This window comes from Sceloporus undulatus, chromosome 6 (assembly GCF_019175285.1).
Source record: "Sceloporus undulatus isolate JIND9_A2432 ecotype Alabama chromosome 6, SceUnd_v1.1, whole genome shotgun sequence".
NCBI lineage: Eukaryota > Metazoa > Chordata > Lepidosauria > Squamata > Phrynosomatidae > Sceloporus > Sceloporus undulatus.
In genome coordinates this window covers 69,597,573-69,624,913 of record NC_056527.1, presented here as the reverse complement: position 1 = coordinate 69,624,913, position 27,341 = coordinate 69,597,573, and the positions used below count along the sequence as shown (strand labels likewise).

The window sequence follows — 27,341 nt, the reverse complement described above, 5'->3', positions numbered from 1 at the left end:
AAAATCCTAAATACTTTAAAAAGACTTTTTTAAAATCTCTTGCCTTCAATAATGAGTTTCACCCACAAATAAGATGTGCTTCTTAAGAAGAGATGTTCACTAAAAGCAAATTTAAGCAAGAGTCTACAAGTTGAGTTTGAGACAATGTACCTTCATTTTTATCAGCATCCAACAGATTCTGAAATTCCGTGTGAAAGATCTCCAAATGCTTTTCAATAAGAACTTGCTCACATTTTCGTGCTAGCTCATCTTGTGTGCTCTCATGTAGATATACCTGAACTCTACGTTGTTCCTCCAGAAGACGAGCTTCTGCCTGCAAATAAACAAATTTCACTTTAAAGCAATGTCTAGAATGCTCACATAGTTCACAAAATAAAACCTGCCACCAAAGTGTGTGTCTTCTTATGCAGTTGTTTGTACAATATGCATTCTGTATATTCCTTTCATTAGCACTGTAACGTAAGAAATAGGAAGTTCTTACCTTCTCCAAACCATACTGCAAATGGGAATTCAAGAAAGATGATCTGAGCTGTTGGGCACTATTTTTCATCAGAGGGCCAGATAAACAGGTAAGCATGGAATCCCATAGATGCTGGGCAAAGTATGGTTTTAGTACGAATGTGACTAATGAATGTGAGGTTGACATATACAGTGAGAGATCATTCTAGGAAGGCTGAAGGAGCAATCAACAACTTATGTTATTTCCACTTGTCAGCTGATCGAATTAGTTTTAATTTTTCTTCTTTGATCAGCTAGTTTGAGGGAATAACCCACTAATTGTGGGTCGTTCCTTCAGCCAGCTTGAGAATTCCGTATTTACTTTTAAATTACATTACATTACATAAAGCCATTAAATTCTTGTAATGATCTCCCTGCTTCCTAATTGGGAAGCATGAAAAAACTATTAGAACTTTCTGAGTATATTTCTTTCAGGGATTTTAATATTTCTTTACATGTTGTAAAAATTCTCTGAAGGGCTGAGTAGGCTGACAAGATAAAGCAACTTGATCCTGGGTTTTCTGAAAGGAGGTGGAAGCCCCACTGTTCACATGGCCAGCTCTGAAAATGGACTGCCCATGGACTGTGTCCACAACATGCAGCCTCAAGGAACTACACTTGGGGGCTTTTTCTCACTCCCCACCATGCATGCACACCATCACACAAACACAAAGGGTATGACCGCCAATTACTACCCTCCTCCTATCCAGTTGCCAACTCGTTGGATGCTTGTATGACCAGCCACACATGCGATACACCACCCATACCCTGCATCCAAGTAACACATTGGCAAAGCACAATTCTAGAGGCCCCCCATACATGTCCCTTCACCTCATACCCCCTGTTTGGACTGTCTGGTTTGTGAATGTTGCAATTACATCCACTGTATTATTGGTGACCTGCCCTGTTTGTCATAATTTTTATTTTGTTGTACTGTTTGTTGTACTTATTATTAATTCCCTACTTGTGAAATATGTGCAATGTCATGTAGTCAGCAACTCTGAATGAGTTACATATCTATGAAATGAAATTAGGTAATTCTTTCATTTCTTGATAAGGAAGCTAAAACAAACACTTTTATTTAAATTAGGCAAGAGAAAAACCAATTAGGCAGAAAACTGAACTGCAGAATTGTAAATGAAAAATGAACAACTGAGGTTGCCTAGAAAAAATACCCTGTTCAACCTCCACTATGCAAATTCCATCTTATAAAGTCATTTCTATATGCAGGAGCAGACAATATAAACACACATACCTTTTTCATGTATTCTGTAACTGGATTCTGTTGCAAAAATTCAGTGCTCTCTCTTGTATAGAATCTCTCTGTATCAGCAAGAAACTGAGATTCAAAGGATTCTTTATAAACTGTCAGTGTAGGTCCCTTAGCAAAAGTATCATCTTCATTCAGTCCCAGCTCAACTGAAAATACATGAACAAATTTAATGAGTTCTACTCCTCCAGACAAATTCTACTGAATAATATAATTTTAATCGGATTGGAAATCTCCATCTTAAGTAAGATGCATAGTTACAGCAATCCATTAAAAATGATTTAATTAATTTTACCTAAGAAAGTGAACATGTGTAAGGTTTGTCTGAGTAAATACATACGCAATCTCATGACTGTACGCCATTTAAATTTTATTTCCATATCTTTTTCTTCTACAAGTTAAACATTCTTGTAGAGGATGATATAGGAAACTAGTATATGCCCTTCAAGGAAAGCCACAATACAAGTAGTAATTTTATTTCAATAAATACAGACCAATCCTATATATTCTTAAATCAGATTTAAGTCGTAGGGTCAAAGCACAAAGCCTGGAAGGAGCAAGTTGAGGCTGCTCCTACCATAATCGGCTAGGACCGTGGCCACTGCATGGCCTGCTACTGAAGTGGGCTGCCGCCACAGTCCCAAGCCAGCCACCAGCAGGAGCACATTATATCTGCTCCTATTTGAGCCGGCTTTTCCCCACTTAGTGTGGCCTCAGAGCAGCTTCCAGCCACTTTGGGGGTATGCATCATGTAAATGCCAAAGTGGCTGGAAGCTGCATTATTTGGTGCATGCATTTTGGGCCATAGTCAATGAACTTACTCACGAGCAGAAATCCCTAGTAATGTTTACACAGAAGCTTAATTAAAGAAAATTTTATTATTTATTATTATATTTATTAGAAAAAGACTCAGTAGGTTTCACTGCCATGAGTGTTTTCCTCAACTCACAGATTTCCATTTTTTCTGGAAACATTTCTTGCCTAATAAACCACTGCCACATATCTATATAGGCATCCATTTAACAAGTGAACTTCATATGATATGGCAAGCCTATGAAGGTGATAACAGTCACCTCAACTGTTTAAGAAACAACATGTGACTGTTGCTTCTAGGTTACAAGAATGATCTTCACATCGCTTAGGACATAACTCTCAATTTCAATTCTAATTTTTTCCCCAATATTTATTTACTTATTGTTCAATTCTATTCCTGTATCTACCCTGAGGTCAATGACAAAACATAGTATTTTGAGTCTTCCAGAGATTCCCAAAGAGCAGAGGATGTATAATGAAGTTATGGCACAATGATATTCATGCCTTAATATGTCACACACAAAAACTTGTTGAAATTGCAGGACACACTGAAGGAGTTTTAGCAGCAAATGAAAAAGAATTGTTGCGTTGTTAACTCTACTAAACACCACAAAACCTAATGGGAGAAAGAGCAAAACAAACGTAGTGACACAAATTTTTACTCACTTTCACTTCTGGTAGACTTGGGGAAGCCTTAGATGATTCCAGAAGGAATGGGGGAAAACTACAAATAAGGGTTATTTTGAATTCCATGACATTCACAAAAAGATGGAAAGTAGATTACACTAAAGTTTTAGGCAGGTTTCATTTGAGGATATTAAGTAATGAAAATTAATTTTACCATAAGATTGCACAACTCCACTGATCAGTCTTGTATTGATTGTTTCACCATTTCTTTCCTTTTCAATCAGCTTCAGCACAGCATTTGTTACCTTTGAAAATATGGGAAAAGTGAAGACATGAACTAGCTAGCCATATCAGATTATACACCCATGCATACATTTGAGAGGCTAGGCCACACACTGAAAGCTGAAAATTATTATTCAACCAGCATGAATAAAGAGTGATTTGGCAATAAAATGGATCTGAGCCATGCAGTCTCAACACACACACACCTGAGAAAGGTATCCATAGCTGAGAAAAACAGTGTTGAGAAGTGTCTCTCCCTTAAAAAATGTACAGGGTACCTAAAATTCTTGAAGAATCCCCCTCCCCCAGGCCACCATTTTTAGTCATAGGCAAACTGTTGTGAAGAGAAATATTCCTACAGATTATTTTAGTTTCAAGTTGTTTAGGACTTTAAAATTAAGCACCTGAATCCTAAATTGGCCTCAAAAGCAAAGAGACAGGGAGCGCCTTCAGATCTAATATGATTCTGCCTGACTATACAAGTTACAGTTTTAGCTGCCACACACGGGACCTCCATAACCAGTGATTTCTCTCAAAAGTTATTTTTAACAACTAGACAAGAAACGGATATAGACTGACAAGAAACAAAACAAAAACAAAAAACTGTAGAGCAGAAGGAACAGAAGTATCAAAAGCTTAAGAAACTAAATAGACACTTGTGTTGAATAGAAAGCAAATAAGAACTGGAAAGCCAAACAGTGCCAAATTTAGGGAAGGTTTTTTTCCATGTAATCCAGGTCATGGAGGGAGGTAATCAGTTCCTGAATAGGCTTGGGTCTGGCTATTTGAAGGGTCATATCTCCCTGTACAAGAACCCCAGAGTATTAAGATCATCAGGAGAGGCCCTTCTCTCTGTCTCACCACCCTCTTAGGCATGCTTCTCAATGGCTGCTCCTAAGCTTTGGAACTCCCACTCTAAGGAGGCCAGGATGGCTCCATCCCTGCTGGCCTTCTGATGGCAGGCAAAGACATTTTTATGCCACTGGGTTTTCACATGACATAGATGCTGCTTTGTTTTTGTTTAAAGAGCTTTAAATTTTAATAATGTAATGTTTTTAATTGTTTAATTGTTTTTTTAAATTTTGTATTTGTAATGTTTTATATTGTTTTAACTTGGACTGTTTTAAATTTGTTAGCTGCCTGGAGTCTCTGTACTGGGAGGAAGGGATATAAATAAATGGGATGATGATGATGATATCAGAAACCTGAACTGTGCTTGATTTTAACTGATTTCCTGAAGCAAAATAGCTTTGTAATTCACAATATAGAGCTACAAATTTCAAACAAGCTACATTCATACTTGATCATAATTTACTGAGTTTAGCTTAATGACAATCTATGATTACACAGAGGTGAAAGCTTCCACTCCTCCTGTCACAGCCTACACAAGTAAGGGGGCCATATACTGCAGCTTCTTCTCAGCATAATATATTATGGTTTACCATAAAGTCTGAACCAGCTCAATCCTTAAATTATTTATAAATAAATGTAGCACAAGCTTTTGTAGACTGAGTCTTACTTTGTCAGATGCTTCTGAGAATGTGCACTCAGCCTATGAAAATTTATATTATAAACTTCTTTCCCCCAGTTAGTCTCAAAGATGCCCTTTCAGTACTGATTCAGACTAACATAGCTATGTCTTTGACTATAAATATTTATATTTAAGAGTTATAATTATAAATAATATAAACTCTTATCAACCCAACAACATGCACATACAATTTGTCTTAAAATGATTGTCAGGGTGCAGCGTCTACACGACACACACCCCAGCTCTGCCCCCAATGGGCACCATGCTGCATGGCATCAAGGCTGTCCTCTGGCAATGCATTCGAAGGAGTGCCCTGAAACCATGGCGCCACAATGATTGTGCATTGTGCCCTTTCCAGGGTGTAAAAAAGATGCCATTTTTTGTGCCCTGGAAAGGCCACATTGGGGCCGCAGCTTGTGGTTGCCATGGCCTCAATCTAGCTGTAAAAGGGGCAGCTGGAGGCCACCCCTTTGGGGCTTTCTATTCAACACAAGCCTTTGACAAAGACCACACAGCACCCATTTCCTCTTCATCCTCACTGTAGCTCAGTGGTCCCCGAACTTTTTCAGCCTACCACCCCTTTCCTCTTGGGTAAGCTCCCCCCCGGCACATTTTTTGATATTAGGTCTGCTGTTCTACTGCTAATTCAAAACAACCAATCTCAATCACTGCTCCCTTTGCACCCAGTCATCTTGGGAGCAGAAACTGAGCAATGACCAATAAGCTTCTAGCTTGTGCCAGTGTTGCAGCAAAGGTCAGCACAGGTGAGAGTCTTTTTGGCTGCTTGCTCCCTTTGCACCTTGTCATCCTGGGAGCAGCAGCTGAGCAGCTGGCCAAGCAGCGACTGAAAAGCCTCTCACCCATGCCAGACTTGTAGTGAAGACCAATGTGGACAAGAGGCCTCTTGGTTGCTGCTCAGTTGCTGCTCCCAGGATGACCAGGTGCAAGAGAGAAGGTTTTCCTCAGAGAGAAGAGACTCTCAATCTTTCATCAGGGCAGAGACAGGCGCAACCAGTGTGTGTGTACAGGAGTTACAGAGGCCACATGCTCTGAACTGGAGAATGTTGTGTACTGGAAAGGGAGAGATTTTAAGTATAGGAGGCACTCTAAGACAAAGGATTCTTTCCAATAATTGAGCACAGATACTCCTTCCCCAGAGACATCATCATCATTATTGCTATTGTTTTATTTATACCCCACTCTTTAGAAATGTTCTCAGAGCAGAAGACATGTCTTCCCACACAGCTACAAGTGTTCACTCCCCAACAAAAAATTGTTTCTTCTGCTACCTCTTCTCTCAGCCTATCTCATGAAAACAGGAGCAACAGTGCAACTCCAACCTGTTAGCCAAGTCCCAACAAAGCTCACAAAGCTTAAGCAGGATCCCAAATCTGAAAGCCCCTTTTTGCTGCTACTCCAATCTATCCCAAAATGGCGATGCTCCAAGCCACAGAAGCAATGCCCTGTACTCAAGCCTCATGAGAACTTCGCAATTGCCACTACAGTGGTACCTCGGGATACGAAATACCCAGGTTACGAAATTTCCGGGATACGAAAAAATCCCATTGGAAATAATTGTTCCGGGTTACGAATGTTTTTTCGGGTTACGAAAAATTTTTTTGGTGCTTTTCGGCGCTTTTTCGCACGAAACGCGGCTTTTCCCCATTAGCGCCTATGGCAATTCGGCTTACGAAGGCTTTTCGGGTTACGAAAGCGGCCGCGGAACGAATTAATTTCGTAACCCGAGGGAGCAGTGTATTAGCGAAAGACTCCAGTGAGGGAGTAAGCTCACACGAGCAGGCAAAGAGCAGGAGATAGCACTACAGAAAATGATCAGCAAGCTGTATGGTGTTTTTTTGAGGACCCTGAAAAGAAGTTTCATGCAATCCTCATCCCCACCATAGTCCTAAAGGCTGCTAGTTCCCCTTGACTTTTTTGCACACCAATACTTTGACTGAAGGCCCCCACCATCCCCTTTCCACCTCACCGCCCCCTAATAATAATAATAATAATAACAACAACAACAAATAATTTATATCCCACCCCTCTACAAAATGCAATTGGGGTGGCTTATAAAGATTAAAAAACATACAACCCAAAACCCTCAACCCCCCCCTTAAAATACAATTAAACAATGTAAGAATTAAAACATACTTAAAAATTAATACATTAAACAACAGACCGTCACTAAGGTGAGGTCGGAGTTCAGCAGTTAGATTTCTTCTAGTGGCCGGGGAACTACTCAGGAAAGGCCTTCCAGAAGAGATCCATCTTTATAGCTTTTTAAAAGCTGTTTAGGTGGTAATATGACAGATCTCATCCGGCAGGCTGTTGCACAATCTAGGTGTGATAGCTGAGAAAGTTCTCCTGGAGGTCGTGGACAGCTTTGTTTTATAAGGCTATAACAAATTCCTCCCTGAAGATCTAAGTCTGTGGGGAGGATTATATGGAAGGAGGAGGTCCCGAAGATAGGTTGGACCCAAGCCATTTAGGGCTTCAAAGGTAATAACCAACACCTTGTACTGGTCCTGGAAACTAATTGGCAGCCAGTGGAGTGAGTTTAAGATTGGTGTTATATGGTCTCTTCTGGATGTACCAGAGATCAGTCTGGCTGCCATGTTCTGAACTAACTGAAGTTTCCAGACCAAGCACAAGGGTAGCCCCATGTAGAATGTATTGCAGAAATCAAGATGTGAGGTTACCACGCATGTACCACGGTCTCAAGGTCCCTGACTTCCAGGAAAGGGCGCGGCTGGCGTATCAGCCAAAGTTGATAACAGGCACTCCTGAATGTCACGTTCACTTGATTTGTCATGTGAAACGACAGATCTAGGAGTACCCTCAGACTGCGGACACAGTCCTTTGAGGAGAGTGGGACCCCTTCCAGGACTGGAGGTTGTATGGGTTGGGAGTTGATACCGTAAGTACCTCTGTTTTGTCTGGATTCAGCTTCAATTTGTTTTCCCTCATCCAATTCATTACTGCTTTAAGACACTCATTGAGAAGAGAGATGCCATCTGAAGGCAAAGCTGATGACCGAGACATGGAAAAATATATCTGGGTGTCATCATCATACTGATAAGACCCCGACCCATGCCTCCAGATGATCTCTCCTAACGGCTTCATGTATACGTTGAGAAGCATCGAGGACAGGATGGTGCCTTGTGGGACGCCACAATTAAGCTCCTTCCTTGCCGAGCAACTGTCCCCAAGCACCACCCTCTGGAATCTGCCTACTATTTCACGTTTCCTTCACTGCCCCTGGAACCTTCCACCACCCCCAGGGTGGGACAAAATCCTTGGAGAGGAATTTCAATCTGGTTTCAGTCCTGTTTATGGGATGGAGATTGCTTTAGTTGCCTTGGTGGATAATCTACACTAAGAATTGGGCGGGAAAGTGCCCCTCTGTTGGTTCTGCTGGATCTCTTAGACATTTTCAAAACCATCAACAATAGAATCTTTGTCAGCAGACCCATTACAATGGGATTTGGAGGCACTGTTTTACAGTAACTTCAGTCCAGGAGCTCTCAGAAGGTGGTGTTGGAGGATTCCTGTTCAACTGCTTGGCCACTGGCCTGTGGAATCCCCCAGGGTTATGTTCTGTTCCCCATGCTATTTAGCATACACATCAAACTACTGTGAGAGGTGTACAAGTGCCACCAATATGCTGATGACACTCAGCTGTTACTCCTTCTCCCTTAATTCCAAGGAAGTTGTCTGCATGCTTAACTGGTCTCTGGCATCTATATTAAGACTGGATGAGGACAAATAAACTGAAATATAAATTAGAGAAGACATAGGTGCTCTTGGTTAGTCAAAAGCCAGATAAAGGAATAAGGATTCAGGCTTCTGTGGGTGGGATTGTATTGTTTTAAAGACACAGGTTCACAATTTGGATGTACTCTTTGGCGTGGAGGCTCAGGTTTCAGAGGGCTAAGAGTACACTTCTGCTGTGCTCATTACTGGAGATATTTGATCTGACCATGATGACACATGTCATGGTTACATCCTGTTTGGATTACTGTAATGCACCCTAAATGGGTCTGCCCTTCAAAAGTGCTCAGAAACATCAGTTGTCCCAAAGGGCTGCAGTCAGATTGTTAACTGGGGCTGGCTACAGAAAGCAAATGACTACATTGTCTCATTATTGGGGAAAAGTTGGGCTATAAATGAATAATGCTGATGAAAATAATGATAGAAATTATGGAGACAAAATAAATAAATTTAGTTTAAAATGACAATCTAACATTAATACAGAGTAAGAGGTTGGAAGTGCAAACCTTATTCTATGCATATTTTTTAGGCAAATAGTGACTGTTCTCTGGAAAGTTAAAACTTTCACTTACACTGTTGGACCTTCACATCCACTGATTTTTTTACCCATGGATTCAAGCATTCACTGACTGAAAATACCAAGGGTGCCTTGTAATATTTTTGATCATAGAATCATAGAATCATAGATATATAGATCATAGATATAAAAATCATAGATATAAAAATACTGTGTTTATATTTAATACTGTATATTATTTTAATTTTATTTTAATTTTTCTGGTTGTTGATCAAATTGAAATTTTGTTCACTTTTATATATTTGCTATAAGCCCTATAATATTCATTTATGACATATGAATACAAACATTATAAAGTGATATAGCAATCAATGAAAGACATACCTGCTTATTTAAAGGTCTGAATAAGCAGTCCCTCCAAGTCACAAGTGCAAGCTAGAGTTTAACAGAAGAACAAGCTATTAATATAAGAATATGAAATCTGCATTACTAAATGCAATGAACTTATAGATTTTTTACTTCAGGAACTGCAGTGGAATCTCAGCAAACCTGAGGGAATGTTGCTAACGGGACCATTAGCCACAGTTACTGGCCTCATGTGGAGTGAGCAAAGTACTTTTGTGTTCTTGTTTGCTTTGTGTTCTTCTTGTTTAATTAGAAACTTTGGGGTGGAACAGAACACCACAAAAGAGCGAATTGGGACCACCATGGAGCTAGTCGCTCCGGAGCTGCAGCAAACACACATCATAACCCCAATCTGCGCTGACACCAGTCCAAATAGGACTGATAAAGGGCCACCTTTGGGGGGCCTAGTGCAACCCCAAGGTGGCTTCTAGGCCCTCCGAGCATGTGTATGGCATGCAAATACCATGCCCCCCGAACATCTGGAAGCTGGTCATGTCTGGTCAGCCAGGTTGGCTTCTGGATGCCATGCCCCAAGCTGCCTGGAAGCCAGCTTTACAGGCCAGTCTGTAGAGACTGTTTATGTCACCTGCCAGGACCATATACAGCATAACAGCTCCAAGTAGAGAGTAGTCCTTTGCAAGCTGATACATATTTTTTACAAAGCCTTGCTAGTACTTTTAGAATTACAAGACAGAATGCCATGAAGCATATGAGGAATTTATTTTCAAGTACTACCAGAAATGAGTGTGCCATCCTTTTACAAAAAAAATCTGATTGACCCCAAACAACAGTTCTTTTTAGCAGTTTTTTCTTCCTTTTTATTGCTGGACAGAGCCTTTTAATTGTTGTTATTATTGATGAACCAGTTTCAGAAACACTTGGCAACTTAGAGCAAATGTATCAAGGTTTAATATAAAATCCTTTAACTATCATGCTTTATAGATGTACACCGGAGAGGAAGCTCCCTTTCAGGTAAGTTTGTCATCACCTACTATGCGTTTTTTGAGTCACCACATTACAGGAGACAAAATACAATAAGCCTCTTCATTCCTCAGTGCCAGCTCCTTTGTCCCATAAAATCCAAAGATTGACTGAGGGGAAAAGGAGAGGAATCCTCTACTATTTAGGGCAGAAGTGGCTAATTCAAATTTCTTTTACTTAAATTCAAATTAACATGATTCTACATTTTACTGAATACAGAAATAAAAACAGGTAGACGTGTGGGACCACATGTGGATGCAACACCAAACCAAAAATTTTTAGTTAAACTATTGACTTATTTGCATGACCAAATACAAAGAATCCCAAATTCATCTTAGTAATTCCCCATAATAAGAGTAACAGCATGCAGCACATTGTATATATTAAAATAAAGATGTTTGAAGTGGAATTAGGGTTATAAAAACCATGGTTTGAATGTGATATGTGTATCTCACTTTATAATAACTATATTTTATAATTACAACTGAATTCACTATATCAAGTGTTATCAGGTCTGGATATATCCCACTGATATGCAAACAGAAATATACAGAAAGGTCTAGAAGACAAGGGATGCAAGTGATCCTCTCAAGTAAACAGCGCATATTATATTTTATAAAGACAGAGTAAAAGGTAAAGTTAGTCCCTTGACATGAATGTCTAGTCGTAACCGACTGTAGGGGGTGGTGGTCATCTCACGTTACTAAGTCAGCTTTGTCTGAGGACTGCTCTGGTGGTCATGAGTCCAGCATGACTGCACCGAATGCTGTTACCTTCTCACTTAAGCGGTACCTATTTATCTACTTGCATTTACATGCTTTCAAACTGCTAGATTCGCAGAAGCTGGGGCTAGTGATAGGAGCTCACCCCATCATGCAGCACTCAGGCCTTGAACTGCCAACCTTCTGATCATCAGAACTGGCATCTTAACCACTAAGCCACCGCATCCCATTTAGACAGAGTACTGATTATAAAAAAAACTTCATGAACCATGTCCAATTTCCATGTCTTACGTTACACATGTGAGATCTTTCTTTCAAACAACTCTTTATGCATACTTACTGAATAAATTTCATATATTCCCTTTCGACCTTCATCACACTCACGGCGAACCCAGTGTCGATTGAGGTAGGCACAAATCCCATTTAGCACTTTGCTTGAAAACCTATAATCCTCCCACTGTTGAGTGTAGAATTTCAACACACTTTCATCCATCAAGTCTTCACCATCCTGAAAGAGAATGTAAAATAACAGGATTTTTTGTAGTCCCATTGCCTATGTCATTCACCTTACTCTGCACAGTAGTGACCCAAAGGATTACCATCTTGTCATAGTTTGAGAAAACGTTCATCTTTGTTTCCTGCAGAATCGCAAGATTGTAGATTAAAACAAGTTACATGTTTCTGCAACACAGATTAGAGCTAGAGATGTAACATTTCTGGAAAATGTGAAGTCATGGGAAAAAAAACCAGTTCTTTTCTTTCTTTCTTTTCTGGGGGCAAAACCCCCCAAAATTTTCAAAAAAATTGGGGGGAAAATGCAACATTAGAAATTTTTACTGATTGAAATGTACATTAGGAACATAATATATAACTATGTACAATTCACTCTGGCATAAAATTATCACAATTAGTATACTAAAATGCAGTGTATTCAAACAATTTTTATGAACGGAATTTACTTTTATTTTAAAAAAATATTATTTGTAACAAATGGAATAGTAATCTCCTGAACTTTGGTTTTACTATAGTTTTTTGTGGGTTTTTCGGGCTATGTTGCATCTTCATTCTCTGAAGATGCCAGCCACAGATGCTGGTGCAACGTCAGGAAGAAACTTGTCTAGAACATGGCCACATAGCCTGAAAAACCCACAAAAAACTATGGAGGCCAGTCATGAAAGCCTTCGACTTCACTTTGGTTTCGCTAGTTTATGTGGAGTAAGCAGAATTTAAAAAAAAAAAATCTCAGAAAAAATAATCTACATTTAGTACCAAAGAAAATTATTTATATTTCATCTCCACCGTATCAAATAGGCATAAAGCACCCATTCCTATAAAAAGAATTGAGGGAAGGGGAAAGTGTGTGGAAGGGAGAAAGGACTAAGACTCAATTAATAATAATGAAATTAAGTTAGATTCATTTCCCGAGCTCTGGGCTTCATCCACACTGCAGAAATATTCCAGTTTGACACCACTGTCATGACTCAATGCTAGGGAATTCTGGGAATTGTCAATTGTTGTGGCACCAGAACTCTGGGAAGGCTAAATGTTTCCTAAAACTACAATTCCCAGAATTCCATAGCACTTAACCATGGTAGTTAAATGGTGTCAAACTGCATTATTGCTGCAGTGAGGATGCAACCCTAGTTATCAGTATCAGTCCCCATTTCTGCTTCATTATGTTTGTCATCATCAGTTATCATGGCCTTCTAAAAACCAGACTGAAACAAGCTTCTCTACCCTTTCACATCTCAATTTATTTCCTGATTTTGAGGCAAAAGAGATGGTCAAAATAAGGTTTCCTGCTGGCTTCGAGGAGGAGTCATTTAGATGACGCAAGCCTTGAAGCCGGCTGGAAACCACTTCCAAGCCGCATTGTGGGAAGAAAAGCTGGACTAAAAAGGAGCCGGAATGTTCCACTTCTTCCTGGAAAGTGCACTTTTGCTCACATGTCTAAATGCCATGATGCCAGAATGTCTCTAAAGGGGCGCTCTTTCCAAACCCTAACCCTAATTGTGCATATAAACGCCCTGTTACAGGTGCATATTTAGAAGGGATGGAGCTGCCATACCCAAGCAGTGGAGGTGGCAATGACCAAATGAGAAACTGTGACACCTCTCATGGAGATAGGTAAAACATACACAAACCAGAAAGTCAAAGAGGGGGCATGGGGTGGGGGGGGGCATGCCTGTACCTTGCCAGCATCTGCACAAGCACACATCTGCTTTGATGCCCTGTCCCCATGGAGTGCTGAACATGTGACTGTATGCAGGTTCACAGCTACAGCCAGCCAATGGGATGGCAGTTGCCAGCAGTTTGCTCCTGCGATGGTGCACAGGGATGGTGGGGAGAACAATTAAAAAAGTACCCAGCAGCATGGCTTGAAGCTGTGCCATGATGTCATGACATGCAGGCTCCAGACATCTTGGAAGCCGGTGGGGTGGTTGGCGGGGACTCGGATCACTTCTGGAAAAGGCAGCTTCAAGCCGCTTTTTCCTGCCCATCTGTTTCACCCCTCTGTGTAAGTGTTTCTAAACACAGACCAGATTCTGTCAGTGTACCCTAAAGGAAGAAAGGCATCCTTGTCTTCCACTGGAGAGTTCAGTTTGTAACCTAGGACTTGCTTGTCCTCTTCACTCAGTGCACAGAAATTAGAATAATCTGATATTATACATAGTTTTTAGAAGTGATTCGGAGAATATATTAACCCCTTGTCTTAAAGATTTTATTAATCATGCCAAAATAGAACATTCCAAAATAAATTTTCTTCCTTTTTTCAATTTTTCAGGGAAAAAAACAGAAAAATATGTGTGAATGTGTGTGTCCCAAATTTTTCTGATTTTTTCCAGGCCTCCACATCTCTAGTATCTTACATGTATCTTGATGTAAGAGTTACTTTCTGCCATTTCTCAACAACATTACTTATTTCAAGCATTTATGCAGTAGTTTTTCACTAAATATTTCCCTGTTCCTAGTGTTAATCTCAAGGGCAACCAGATAGTTTATCCAAGCTTAGCAACTGGTATTCTTGTTGTTTTGATTTTTGCTATGAGGAAAAAACAGTACCTATCTTATGTGAGTCAACAGTATCTTTACTGCATCTGTAACTGGAGAAACAGGCTCCAAAATTGTGGAATGACCTGCCGGAAAAGATTTTAAGGCTGATATGCTGTGTGAATTTAAAACAGCATTAAAGATCAGCCTCCTCTGGCAGGCTTATCCTGGTGAGTTTTAAATTGTGAATTTTAAATGTTCAGTTTTAGATGTGGATTGTTTTGATATGTGTACATTTTACATCTAGAGGATGAAAGTTTGGAAATCATTGCTCTGCACTAACATCTCCAAGATCAAAATCAAATCAACAGTCAAAAACGCAGCTACATTGTACAGCGTGCCTTTGTAAAATGTGGGTGCGCCATACGCTGCTTTCAGCATACACTGAAAGCCACGCCAGAAGAGCCCACTGCGCGCCCCGGAAGAAGTAATGGGGCGTGCGTCCATGGCATGCATGCACCACTGTGCCGCCATGGGCGCGAGCCCCATTACTTCCAATGGGGCTCCAGCACACGCGAAATTCCCCTTACACAGAGGGATCCGGAATGGATACCCACATAAGGGGAGGGTGCATTGTACTTAAGGGTGGTTTTGCTTGTTCTGTACCTTTCCAGTTTACTCACGTTACTAACTTCTTTTAGTTTAGCTGAGGAAAAGGTTTTACTTTATTTTAAAGTCTTGTGGACCCCTGAATAGAAAACTTTGGGTTTAAAACAATCTGTTAGAACACAACATGTGTTTTCTTGGAGTTTTTTTAAAAAGTTTTTTTTACCTGCTCATCAAAAACAGCCAAAAAGATGTCTCTCAATAATTCGGGACCTAACAGTAGTATTCTGAAGCCTTTTAGGTAATGTTTGTAACTGCTAGTTTTACAAGTTCCATACCATGGGAGAGCTTAAAACACAGCTCCTCTGTAACTCATAACCCTTTATAAAGTAACCTGGAATTTTATGTTCTTTGTTTAAAAGATTTAACTTGATGGTATTCATTCCTATGTATCTTCTCCACTGACCTCACATCTGTCTTCTCCATTGTCCTCAAGCAGTTTTCAACAATTTGTTCTTTACTATTTGATTACATGTGAAAGGGATCTAGGAGTCCTAGTAGACTACAAGTTGAACATGAGTCAACAGTGTGAGGCGGCAGCTAAAGGCCAATGCAATTCTAGGGTGCATCAATAGACATATAGGTGCGGTACAGACTGCCTCAAAGGGGTGGGTCTGTGGCACCCCTCTTCACTCAGGATTGGGGGCAGGGCAGTCTCTTCGGCAGCCCTGTGGTCCCAATCCATAGTTTTTCCAGACTACAGAGAAGCAGCAAAATGCTGCTTCTCTATGGCGCAGAAAAGGGGTGTCGTCCTTGGGGCTTCATTGAGGCAAGTTGTTTGGTTGCTGCAGGGTAGTGTGGAGACGTCACACACATGCCATTTGGATGCGGCGTATGTGTGAAATCATCATGGCGGCCCCCGTGTGGATGGGAAGCTGCCATGATTACACCGCCGCTGCCACGTACTAGGGTTGTGGGGCGTGCAGTTGCTTCACCCCCGCGTAACCCTAGTACGTGGCCAGGCCAGGCACCATAGTGTCTAGGTCAAGGGAAGTAATAGTGCCACTCTATTCTATCTTGGTCAGGCCTCTCCTAGAATACTGTGTCCAGGTCTGGGCACCACAATTCAAAAAAGATGTTGACAAGCTGGAGCGTGTCTAGAGGAGAGTGACCCAAATGGTGAAGGGTCTGGAAGCCATGCCTTATGAGTAGCAACATATGGAGGTATGTTTGCTCTGAAGAAGAAACAGTTAAGAGGTGATATGACAGCCCTGTATTTGAAGAGGTGTCATACTGAGGATGGAGCACGCTTGTTTTCTGCTGTTCCAGAGAACAGGACCTGGAACAATGGATGCAAGCTACAGGAAAAAAGATTCCATCTCAACATTAGGAGAAACTTCCTGACCCTAAGAACTGTTTGACAGTGGAATACTCCCTCAGAGGATGTTGAAGCCTCCTTCTGTGGAGGTCTTTAAACAGAAGCTGGATGGCCATCTGTTAAGGGTGCTTTGATTTTGAGTTCATGCATGGCAGGAGGTTGGGCTGGATGGCCCTTGTGGTCTCCTCCAACTCTATGATTCTATGCTTACTTGTACAGTATTCTTTCAATCCCACCTGCTGACAAGAAAAAACAAGCTCAGATGTTTTTAGTGACTGTAAATGCATTTCTCTGATTTACTTTCCCTCCCCCGTAAATATTATTTTAAAAAGCTCAGGCATTTTACCTGTAAACCTCTTTAAATAGCATTCTTGATATTATATATCATTTTTATTGTATGTTACCTTGGGTTTTACAGGTCAGACTAAAATTCCTTAACACAATGCTATCAAGGAGATAGTAAAACTATAGTGAACATCTCAAACATGTTATTTCTCCTTTATAACTACACATATTTTAAAATGACAAATATTGCTAATTTTTCAATTTTTTGGGTAACAACTGAAATGCTTAGCTTTTTGCTTACCTTAAGGAGATTTGTCAAGTAATTCTTTAGAAATTCTTTAAGCCTCTTGTAGAGTTCCAAACCAACAAACTGAGCTCCCCCAGGTGCCTGGCCTTTTTTAGACTTAGATGTAGGTACACCAGCTCCTCGTGCTTGATTAGATTGATGCACACTAGTACAGTAGTTATAAACATGACTGTAGCATAGTTAAGGAATATAATAAAATGCAATCAAGTATGAAAATTCAAGTTTGACATAATACAGGGCTATCTTGAAGACCAAGTGTTTTTTATAGGTACAGTAAAGTGAAACTGGGGAATTACCTGGCTGCAGTTTTTAGTTGTCACAGCTAGCCAAATTAACTGGTTAATTACAAATACAACACAGCAAACTTAGTTTATTTAACATGGTAACCTTTGCTGTAACATTGCTGCAACAAAGCCAAGACTGAAGTTAGGGTTTTTTTAAAAAAAATAACCTGATTGGTATTCACTACAGTATTTCCATCAAGAAAGCATAAAAAGATTCTTCATGTGCAGAAACAATACCAAAATGTAAAACGTCAATCCAACAATCCATTTTAACTGTATAGCTTTCCAAAGTAAAATTATAAACAGATACAAATCCAGAATTGTGGCATATTGTGTTACTTCTGTAATTCTATTAGAACATTGTTCCTATAAAGTTCTTTTAATACACAACTGATCTACTTGTGCAACTGATGTTTACAGTCTTCTGTCCATCCCAGCTAGTATTACAAGGGCTGACTGAAAATGATACATAAAATGCAGAGCATGTAATCTGTAGTGTTGCAATGAAGATCTCTGCAACTAGGCCAAAAAGCACAAGGACAGTTCTATAAAAGCTGCCACTTTACAGTAAGCAACAGTATGTGCCAAGAAAACAGCACACACTGACCTCTGATGCAAGATTCAAAACATCCTAAATTTAGCATTGTCCCTTTACAAACTAGCCAAAACATGTGTTATCCATACCCAACTATAATTGCTGCAATCCTATTAGAAATGTGAAAACCTTGGGAGCAGGTCGGGGTGGAGATTTTAAAAAGGATTTTTTGCATTTCCCTCAATAATATATTGTCAGTTTTTTAAAATGGAAATATTATAAATTTTGGTGAACACAAAAAAAGTTGAAACTTGATTTTGTTCTTTTGAAAGAGTGAAGTATTTTAAACAGGTTTTATTCACTCATGTCATGAACATATTATGAAAATTTATATGAAAAAAGACTACAGAATTAAAAAATAATAATTTATGTGCATGTATTAGACATATTTAGTGTTGTTCTGTGCCTTCAAGGTTAAATGACTGTACTGCAGCCATTCAGTCAAAACCACAAGGTTGCGAGTTCAAGACCAGCAAAAGGGCCCAAGCTCGACTCAGGCTTGCATCCTTCCAAGGTCGCTAAAATGAGTACCCAGACTGTTGGGGGCAAATTAGCTTACTTGCTAATTAGCTTACTTGCTGTTCACTGCTAAGATCTTTGGAATAGCGGTATATAAATAAAACAAATTATTAATTATTAAATTATTTCCAACTTACAGCGATTCTAAGGCGAATGGAGATCTATCCAACACTCAAAACCTATATGCATTTATGTACCTAATGGGTGCTACCAGCTGTACAAGAAAAGTATACATGTGCATTTTCATTGCATGTGATGTTATTATACTATTGAACAATTCAGTAGTTTCAATGTTGACTTAAACTCTGTATCCATATGAACTATTAGCCTCAATCTTTAAAATGGAGTCTAATGCAGCTGCTTGTGCTCAAATCTGCTTTATTAGAAAATTTGTGGTTTCTGTATTTTTGTCCCTGCTACTTTTCATATGGCCAAAATCAAAATTGTTGCTGTGTGTTTTCAAGTTATTTCCTATCCCTGGTGGCCCAATCATGGGGTTTTCTTGGCAGGATTTGTTCAGAGGTTTGCCATTGCCTTCCTCTGAGGCTGAGAGCACAGAGTGGGGATTCCCAAACTCCATTAACAAAATGTGCAGCACTTTGTATCTCTTCCTTTAGTAAGTGTATATTCACTATTTTGATTATGCCAAACTGAGGACTCAATCCTACTGTTAGTCACATCTATACCAGACCCACTGAATCAATATATAAAAGCTGACTTGCCAAATTATTAAGGGGATCTATTCTTGCTAACCCTAACAATACAATTTAGGCTTTGTGGTTTTTAAATTTTTTAATTTCACTGCCAAACAATACAACTGTATAAACTAACGATCAATAATTCAAGAATAAAATACTGTATGTTGCTAAAACAGTTAAACTAATTTAGGTGTGATATGAAATTAAATATTGCTTATATTTCTGGTTTTCACAAACTTTCCATTCCCCAAATATCTTTTTTTGAAAATGGTTGTAATATTTCAGAAATGGTATACCATGTAATCCTATGGAGAATAACTTTGAGTAACAGCTACTGAACGTACAAAACAGGACCAAACTACTGGAAAGCATATAGATTCTACAAATCTTAGAATAAAAAACTAATCAAATATACAAATGATTTCTACCCCTCAAACTATGAAATCTGAATGAAGCAGTACAGAATTCAAATATGAATATCTGTACAGTAATTAAGTACAATACATATCCTTTTTCATTGTGCTCAATTATAATATCCTATCAATATTGACAAATGAAGTCAAAGAAAATTCTAAGTCAACTGCAGCCATAAAGAGATTTGGTATGAACTATACATGATCTATATGTACCTGATATAATCTTATATATATAAATATAAAAATATAAAATTTTAATTATAAGAATAAAAAATTCATCAAGCAGACATTTATCCTTTTTGCTTATGTCAGTCCATAAAGTACCACGTGAATTGGCAAAATGTAGATCCTTGTTGGCACAAGATTAACGTTCTCTGTTATGCGCAAAAAGAAAACAGAACAAAAAATGATTTAAATAGAAAAATACAAAAGCCAGAGGAAAAACAGTGGGCCCCTTCTTTAGACCTAAAAATATTTGGCTCTCATTATGAAGCACCCCTGTGTACAGAAATGGTAATCTAGAACTAGGGGGGAGGGATTATTATTTTCTGAAAACTAACCCTTAGCCACGTTAAAATATACTCCCGAGTTGTGAGATAACAACATAGACATCCAATAATTAAGGAAATTTCTAACAGAAATGAATATCCTGCCACTTCAACTTCAGTTTTAGAATATGAAAGAGGTGAGCAGAAAGTTTATGATGTTGCTAGGGATTGCTAGGCTCTCTCATTTTAATTGTAGCTCAAACCACTATATCTGTAAACAAATCAGGAGTGGAAGGCATCAAGGAAACTTGACAGACCTTATTCTCTCTATATATGCATATCTTAGATCCTATGTCCTCATTGAAGGTAATATAATATAAAGATGCCCACTGATCCACTTATAAAAGAGTGCATGCTAGGATACGTATAGAGTTCCATGTATCTGGATTTTGCCATACTTTGCCTTGTATAAACTTGTTGAATTCCAGCTCTGAGGTCATCCCATATTTGGTCAAGACCAATTTGTTTAAGTCCATGTGGGTTTTGACTCCTATTTGATGACATTTTGTAGTTCCCACGAAAACTTCCAGTGCAGCAATAAGGTATCTTCTTACTTCTCCATCAGAGGAAGAAATAAACCAACATTCTCACTTCTATCAGTCACTCAGATGATTATGTTCTATTCACATGAAAACTGATGTTGTTTCACAAGACACCCTGTTGGGGGAAGGAAAGAAGGGACTATATTTATTCAATTCCACTCATTGTTTCACTGTGAACTAAAGCAAACTGCTATAAAACTATAACAGATTTTATTTAGCATCCAATAGGAAACTGTCATGCAACATTTCCTAATGTGTCTTAAAAACAAGTTTCCTGACCAGTGATGGTCAGGTATTCTCACTGCACATATCACCAATTACCAGCTTCAAAGGTGGTAGATGTGTTAGTGTATTGCAGCAAAAACAAAACAAAACAGCTTTTGTGGCACATTAAAAACTACAGTAGGTAATTTACTACAGCTAAAATACACTGCATATTCTGTGTGTTTAGCAGGAAATAAAAGATTGTCAGTTACAGCAAAGTTTAAACTAATCCAAACTTAAACAGTATAAAATCATGACAGTGATCATTCAGTTTAACAATGAAGCTATGCAAAGAGATCTTGTAGCACATTTGAGACTTTCTGATATACAAAAGCTCATGCTACCAGCCTTTTTCTTTCAATGAGTCTCCAATGTACTACAAGATATCTTTGCATACTGATTTTCCAGGCTAACATGGCTATGTCTTTGAACTCTGTAGTTAGTGGACCACAGAGCCCCTAAGATATAGAATCATAGACTTGTAGAGTTGGAAGAGACCACATGACCCATCCAGTCCAACCCCCTGCCATGCAGGAAATCCAAAAGAACACAAAGCACTCAGCATCCCAATATCAAATGCCTCCTAGAGCATGTGATGGTTAACAATATCTCTTCTATAAATAACATGAAGATACTTTACACATAGTACTTAAGCAAGGTATAGGTTGTTGACAGTCATTTAAGAATAATAGTTCAAATGCAGTACTAAAACCACAATACAGGGGAATAAAAAGAAAGCTTATCAGGCACCAAAGAAGGCAGTTAAATAAATTCATGCATGTGTATGAATTTGAATAGCCTTAGTTACAACAGTATTAACTCCCAATCACATATATTCAGATATAAATTGCTAAATTCCACAATTCACTTCACAAAATTTCTGGAAGAGCTACAGTTAAGAATAACAATTTGTACATTGTTTTTTGTGGGTTTTTTTGGGCTATGTGGCCATGTTCTAGAAGCTCGAAAAACCCATAAAAAACTAATTTGTACATTACTTAGTTGTAGTGAAAATTCTTTTAAAAATCATGAAAATGTAAAATTTAAACAACTTTTAAAAACATGTATAAAATTACAGACTAAATCTGTACAGCCAAGGAGTCAACATCTGTATATTTTTGGAGAATTTAAAATGTAGATTTGATTATTTGTCAGATATTGACCATAGAGGCATGCAGGAGAACCCAGAGATTTCTAAAAATAACACTTTCTAGGCATTTTTAGGTCCTCTAGCATGATTCTATTGCCAGAGGACCTAGGGAATCCTAGATGGTATTCCCTCGGGTTTAAAAAAAAGTGGTTAGTTATTTGCATTTTTTCTACTTTCATGGGGGTCCTGTGTCCCTAATCCCAGTGAATGTAGAGGGCCCATTGTATTTTAAAGAAAATAGAAGGGATGCAAATGACTGTGGAGGCTAATACTCACAGTGGGGCCCCTGGTATCCACTGGGATTTGGTGCCAGGGCTCTCTGTGGATACCAAACTCTGAGGCTGCTCAAAGTCTCATTAAATACAATGGCAAAGTAAAATGGTGTTCCTTATATAAAATAACAAAATCAAGGTTTGCTTCTTGGAACATGTGTTTGAATCTGTGGTTAAAGAATCTGTGGATAGGAAGGGCTGACTGTACAAACAGATTTCAGAGAAGAAGCTTGAAAGCTTACCTTGTAGACAAATTTGATAGCTAGTTTTAAAACCACTAGCTTGTTTTAAAACCACTAAGATTAATATCTGTTTAGGTCTTACTTGGCTCTGCCTACCATAACTAATATGACCAAGGGGCTCGACAGACCACCCCAAAAGGGCGGGCTGGAGCCACCTGTTTTTGCTCCTGAGGGAGCCCGCAGCAGCCAAACCGTGGGCTCCCTCTGCACCAAAAACAACCCGCTGAAACGGGGGTTTTTTTTTTGGTGTGCGGGGGTGCTGCCATCAGTGTGCCATTAGCTTACTGTGACATATCAATGACGCAAACGTGGCACCCTGACGTACAGATGCAGCACCACGCTTGTGTCATCATGGCTGCCCCCTTGGGTACGGGAGGTCACCATCAACCTTACGGACTAGGGTTTGGGAGCGTGTGGTTGGTGTGCGTTCCCAAACCCCAGAAGCGGCGTCGGTACGCCGCTTCCCACTCAAGTACCTTTGATAACATCATCCTTCATCATCAATGTTAAGGCTTCTTTTCTTACATCTGTGTTGTTGGAAGATTTCACTCTCCCTGCCCTGCCAGTGAACTCCAAAAGAGCCACTGCCTCCCTGCTGCTCCCCTAGATTCTTGGTGCTCACCTTTGAGGGGAATGCCAGAGCCACCACCGCCTCCCTGCTGCTCCCATCACCTCTCCTTGAGGGAAAGTACCAAAGAGCTGACACCACATCCCCAGTTTCCCCCTTACCCCTTGGTATTCCCTTCGAGATAGCATCAGAGCCACGACTGCTGGCACAGCCTCCTTGCTGCACTCCATGAGGGCAAGCACAAAAGTGATACTACTGCTGCATTTCTGCTACTCCCTCTTCCTTCCCATTCTCCCATCCTCTTCCCTCATAGTTTGGGCGTTCCAGCTCAAGGAGTAAATTACATTTCTGCCATTTTAAAAACAGAACAGGTAAATAGAACTTTCTTCTCCCCTGAGATATCATCTTGTTCCTGCCGACCACTCAGGTAGTGACTCAGGTAAGTGAGCTTGATCGATTTCGCCTACATGAACAAGAAGATTTCTTAGGGAAAGAGGATCTGTTTATCTGCTCTGCTTTTAAGGTATCAGAAACCTAACATTTGCTCTTTGAGCTGGAGAGCCCAAACTGGGAGGGAAGGGGACAGGAGAAATACAGCAGCAGCTCTTTGGCATTTGGACTCCGAAGTACCAAGACATGATGAGGGGAGCAGCAAGGACACTGTGGGTGCAGCTCTGGCCCTTCCCCTCAAAGAAGCACCAAGAGGCAAGGGAAGCAGTGGGAATATGGCAGCAGCACCCTTGACTTATCCAAGGGTCATAACAAAATCCATAATTTTGACCCCAAAATCTGTCCTTGACTTGTATGTGAGATCAACTTATACACAAGCATATACAGTAAGACATTTTGGTGTTTTAGGAAGAAAATGTGAGTAAAACTCCAAGGTTCAACTGCACAGTATGTAACTATGAATTAACAAACTGATGCCTCAGAATTAGCCACTTATCTAATCTAATAGCTACTAAATCTTATAAACTAAACATTCCAGTGCAGAAGCACATCAACCTGACCTATTGTATTCACTTAACATACACACATTTTATCAAATACTGTATAGGTTGAATATCCCTTATTGGGAATTCTGAAATCCAAAATACTCCAAAATCCAAAACTTCATCTGCTACGTACTTATTGTATTTTCAGGGATGGAGAGAGATGTGGCTGCAGAGAGACATACGGTTCTTTAAAACAGCAGGAGGCATGGATTCATGTCTGCATTCTTGCCATTATTCCAAAATCCAAAAAACCCCCCACAAAATACACAACGCTTCTGGCAGCAACCATTTCAGATAAGAGATATTCAACCTGTATAGACATGTTAGTAAGCCAGACTAATTGAAAATTTCCAGATTATGACAAGCTACCATTTGTATAAAATGTTTTTCATGCCAGAATTTTGTAATGTATGAAATGGAACCTTAATTGTTGAAAAGTACTTTGTTGTTCTTAAATGCTCTTAAGTCGACCTCAACTCATGACAACCCTGAAGATGAGACCTCTCCAAGAACCCCTGTCCTCCTCTACTCTGTTCATGGCCTCGCTCTTTCTGCTGACTTCTACCTTTCCTAGCATTATAGTCTTTCTCAATGATCATGATAGCCAGTTAAGTCATCTTGGCTTCCAGAAAGAATTCAGGCTTAATGAAGATTAGAGATCTTGGCTGTGCACCACGTTCCCCTTCTGATTGTAGAGAATCCCCACTCTTCATGGGGCTATCGCTTTTATTGCCCGAATCTTGTGGAATAGACCTTTTGTTCTTTTTTGTTTTCAGCTTCTATTTCTCTGCATTGATTATTGTAATTTTCCTTGTCTTTGTGCGCCAGTCGTAGCATTCATATAGTTTTCATTTTGTTCCAGTCTCTCTGCTTTTGCTTATCATCTTTGATTGCTTGAAGTGTTTCATCTGTCATCCAGTTTCTTCTCCTCCTTCTTGGCCAGTTATTATCTTTTTGCATTCCTCTCTGGTTGTGTCCCTGACTTCTGTTCATAGTTCTTCTGATTCCTAATCATCTAAACTTAATAGTGCAAATCTGTTTTTCACACTTTCTTTGAATTCTGTTGGAATGTTATCCAGATTATATTTTGACATGGTTACTGATTTGGTGTTCTTCATTTTTATTCTTATACAGTATTAATCCATTCCGCACCCCCCCACACACATACCAAAATCCATGTATGCTCAATTCCCATTGTCCCCAATGATGGCGCGTGGAATTTTTTGCACGGATCAGGAATATCCGTGGGCGGAAATGATTTCTACTTCCGCTCTGTCATGGACGGATCATTTCCTGGTCAAGATTGGACTGAAGGCAACTATGCCCAATCTCCTCTGGGGTGGTGGACCTATTAGAATGGTCCGCCCTCAAAGGCTGATGGAACGCTAAAGGTTCCAAGAAGCCCTAGAGGGTTTAATGGATGGCAACATCGGCGACTCTGTCGAAACCTTGGTCACTACTTGGAATAAAGATCTTTCCAAGGCTATCAACACAATCGCTCCCAAGCATCCTTTCCAGCCCGCTCCGAATCGAAATTCTTGGTATACTGAAGATCTTAGAAGGATGAAGCGGGCTGGACAATGACTAGAGCATCGCTGGTGGAAGATTCAAGGTTTATCTGACAAGACACATCATAGTACTTTTCTTAAAGCCTAACGAGTGGCAATAGCTGCAGCAAAGAAGTCTTTCTACTCTGCATCTATTATGTCTGTGAAGTCTCGTCCAGCAGAGCTTTTCAAGGTGGTTAAGAAGTTGACTCAAACTCCTTCCACCTTGAATCCTCATTTTCAATCCACGAGAACCTGCTGTGACGCTTTTAATGACCACTTTGCAGATAAAATCTCTCAGATAAGGGCTGGCATTAGCACAGAGTCAACGAGAGGTGTCTAGTGACTCCGCTAATGAGGTTATCTTGGATCAATTTCAGTCTATGAGTGCTGATGACATAGATAAACTGCTTGGTAAGGTAAAAAAGACCACCTGCCTCCTCGAACCCTGTCCATCGTGGCTGGCCATCCAGGGAGGTGAGGCAACTCTGAAGCTGTTACAATCTATAATCAATGCCTCAAGGTGCAATACTGTCGCCAATGCTATTCAACATTTACATGAAGCCTCTGGGTGAGATCATCTGGAGACATGGGGTGGGGTGCTATCAGTACGCTGATGACACCTAAATCTATTTCTCTATGTCTCGGACTGTTTCAGTGATCAAGGAGGGCATCTCTCCTCTGAATGACTGCCTGAAGTTGGTAATGGACTGAATGAGGGAAAATAGACTTAAGTTGAATCCAAACAAAATGGAGGTACTCGTGATAGGTAACCCCAACCTGGGTATGGAGATAAGTTTGCCCGTCCTAGATGGGGTCACACTTCCCCTGAAGGACGGCGTCCGCAGCTTGAGAGTGCTCCTGGATTCGTCGCTTCATCTGTCCTCTCAGACTGATGCGACAGCCAGGAGCACCTGGTATCAGCTTCGGATGATACGCCAGTTGCTCCCCTACCTGGAGCAGAGGGACCTAGAAATGGTTGTACATGCCCAGTTAACCTCTCGTCTTGATTTCTGTAATGCGCTCTACATGGGGCAACCCTTGTGACATGTCCGGAAGCTTCAATTGATACAAAACATGGCAGCCAGACTGGTCACCGGAAAATCTAGGTTTGATCGAATTACACCTATTCTAACACTGTTAGAATTACACTATTCTTACACTGGCTGCCTATTAGCTTCCGGGCTCAGTACAAGGTGTTGGTTATTACCTACATGGCCTGGGTCCAGTCTACTTGAAGGAATGCCTCCTCCCATACATATAATCCTTCCCGTACACTCCGTTCCTCCAGGAAAAATTTTTTACATCCAAAAAGACCAGATTGGCTGTGACCTCCCAGACGTTTTTTTCTGCTACGGCTCCCAAAGCTTGGAATGACCTGCCAGAAGAGATTTGCCAATTATCCTCATTGGATTCTTTTAAAAAAGCGACAAAAACCTTTCTCTTCCGGCAGGCCTTCCCTCAGTGATAACTGCCCAGAACTGATGCCATCTGTCCTTCCTACTATATCTCCTCATCATTCATGGATTGTAGAATAATCTTGTAGTGTTGTATTGTTGTATATTTTAATCATGTTTTATGTTAATTTTTATAGTTTGGGAGAGATGGTGGGGTCAGGGTTTTGTGGGTTTTATTGTTTTTATATTGTGTATCATAAACTCTGTTGTTACTGGCCTCGATCCCCAAACGGAAGAGGTGGGATATAAATAAATAT

At 39.9% G+C, this 27,341-nt stretch overlaps 2 protein-coding genes across 4 annotated transcripts in view; both read right to left on the bottom strand.

Moving 5' to 3' along the window:
* Positions 1-27,341, bottom strand: part of PIGA (phosphatidylinositol glycan anchor biosynthesis class A) — a 579,723-nt gene that overhangs the window by 306,475 nt on the left and 245,907 nt on the right. The window lies entirely within an intron of this gene.
* Positions 1-27,341, bottom strand: part of CUL1 (cullin 1) — a 73,964-nt gene that overhangs the window by 41,867 nt on the left and 4,756 nt on the right. The window contains exons 2-8 of the mRNA XM_042471207.1: positions 20,412-20,704; positions 16,982-17,156; positions 11,761-11,928; positions 9,697-9,747; positions 3,423-3,513; positions 1,754-1,917; positions 151-313 (exon numbers count right to left, since the gene is read on the bottom strand). Coding sequence (XP_042327141.1) covers positions 151-313; positions 1,754-1,917; positions 3,423-3,513; positions 9,697-9,747; positions 11,761-11,928; positions 16,982-17,156; positions 20,412-20,551 — 952 coding nt within the window. The 5' untranslated portion in view covers positions 20,552-20,704. The remainder of the gene's footprint in view (positions 1-150; positions 314-1,753; positions 1,918-3,422; positions 3,514-9,696; positions 9,748-11,760; positions 11,929-16,981; positions 17,157-20,411; positions 20,705-27,341) is intronic.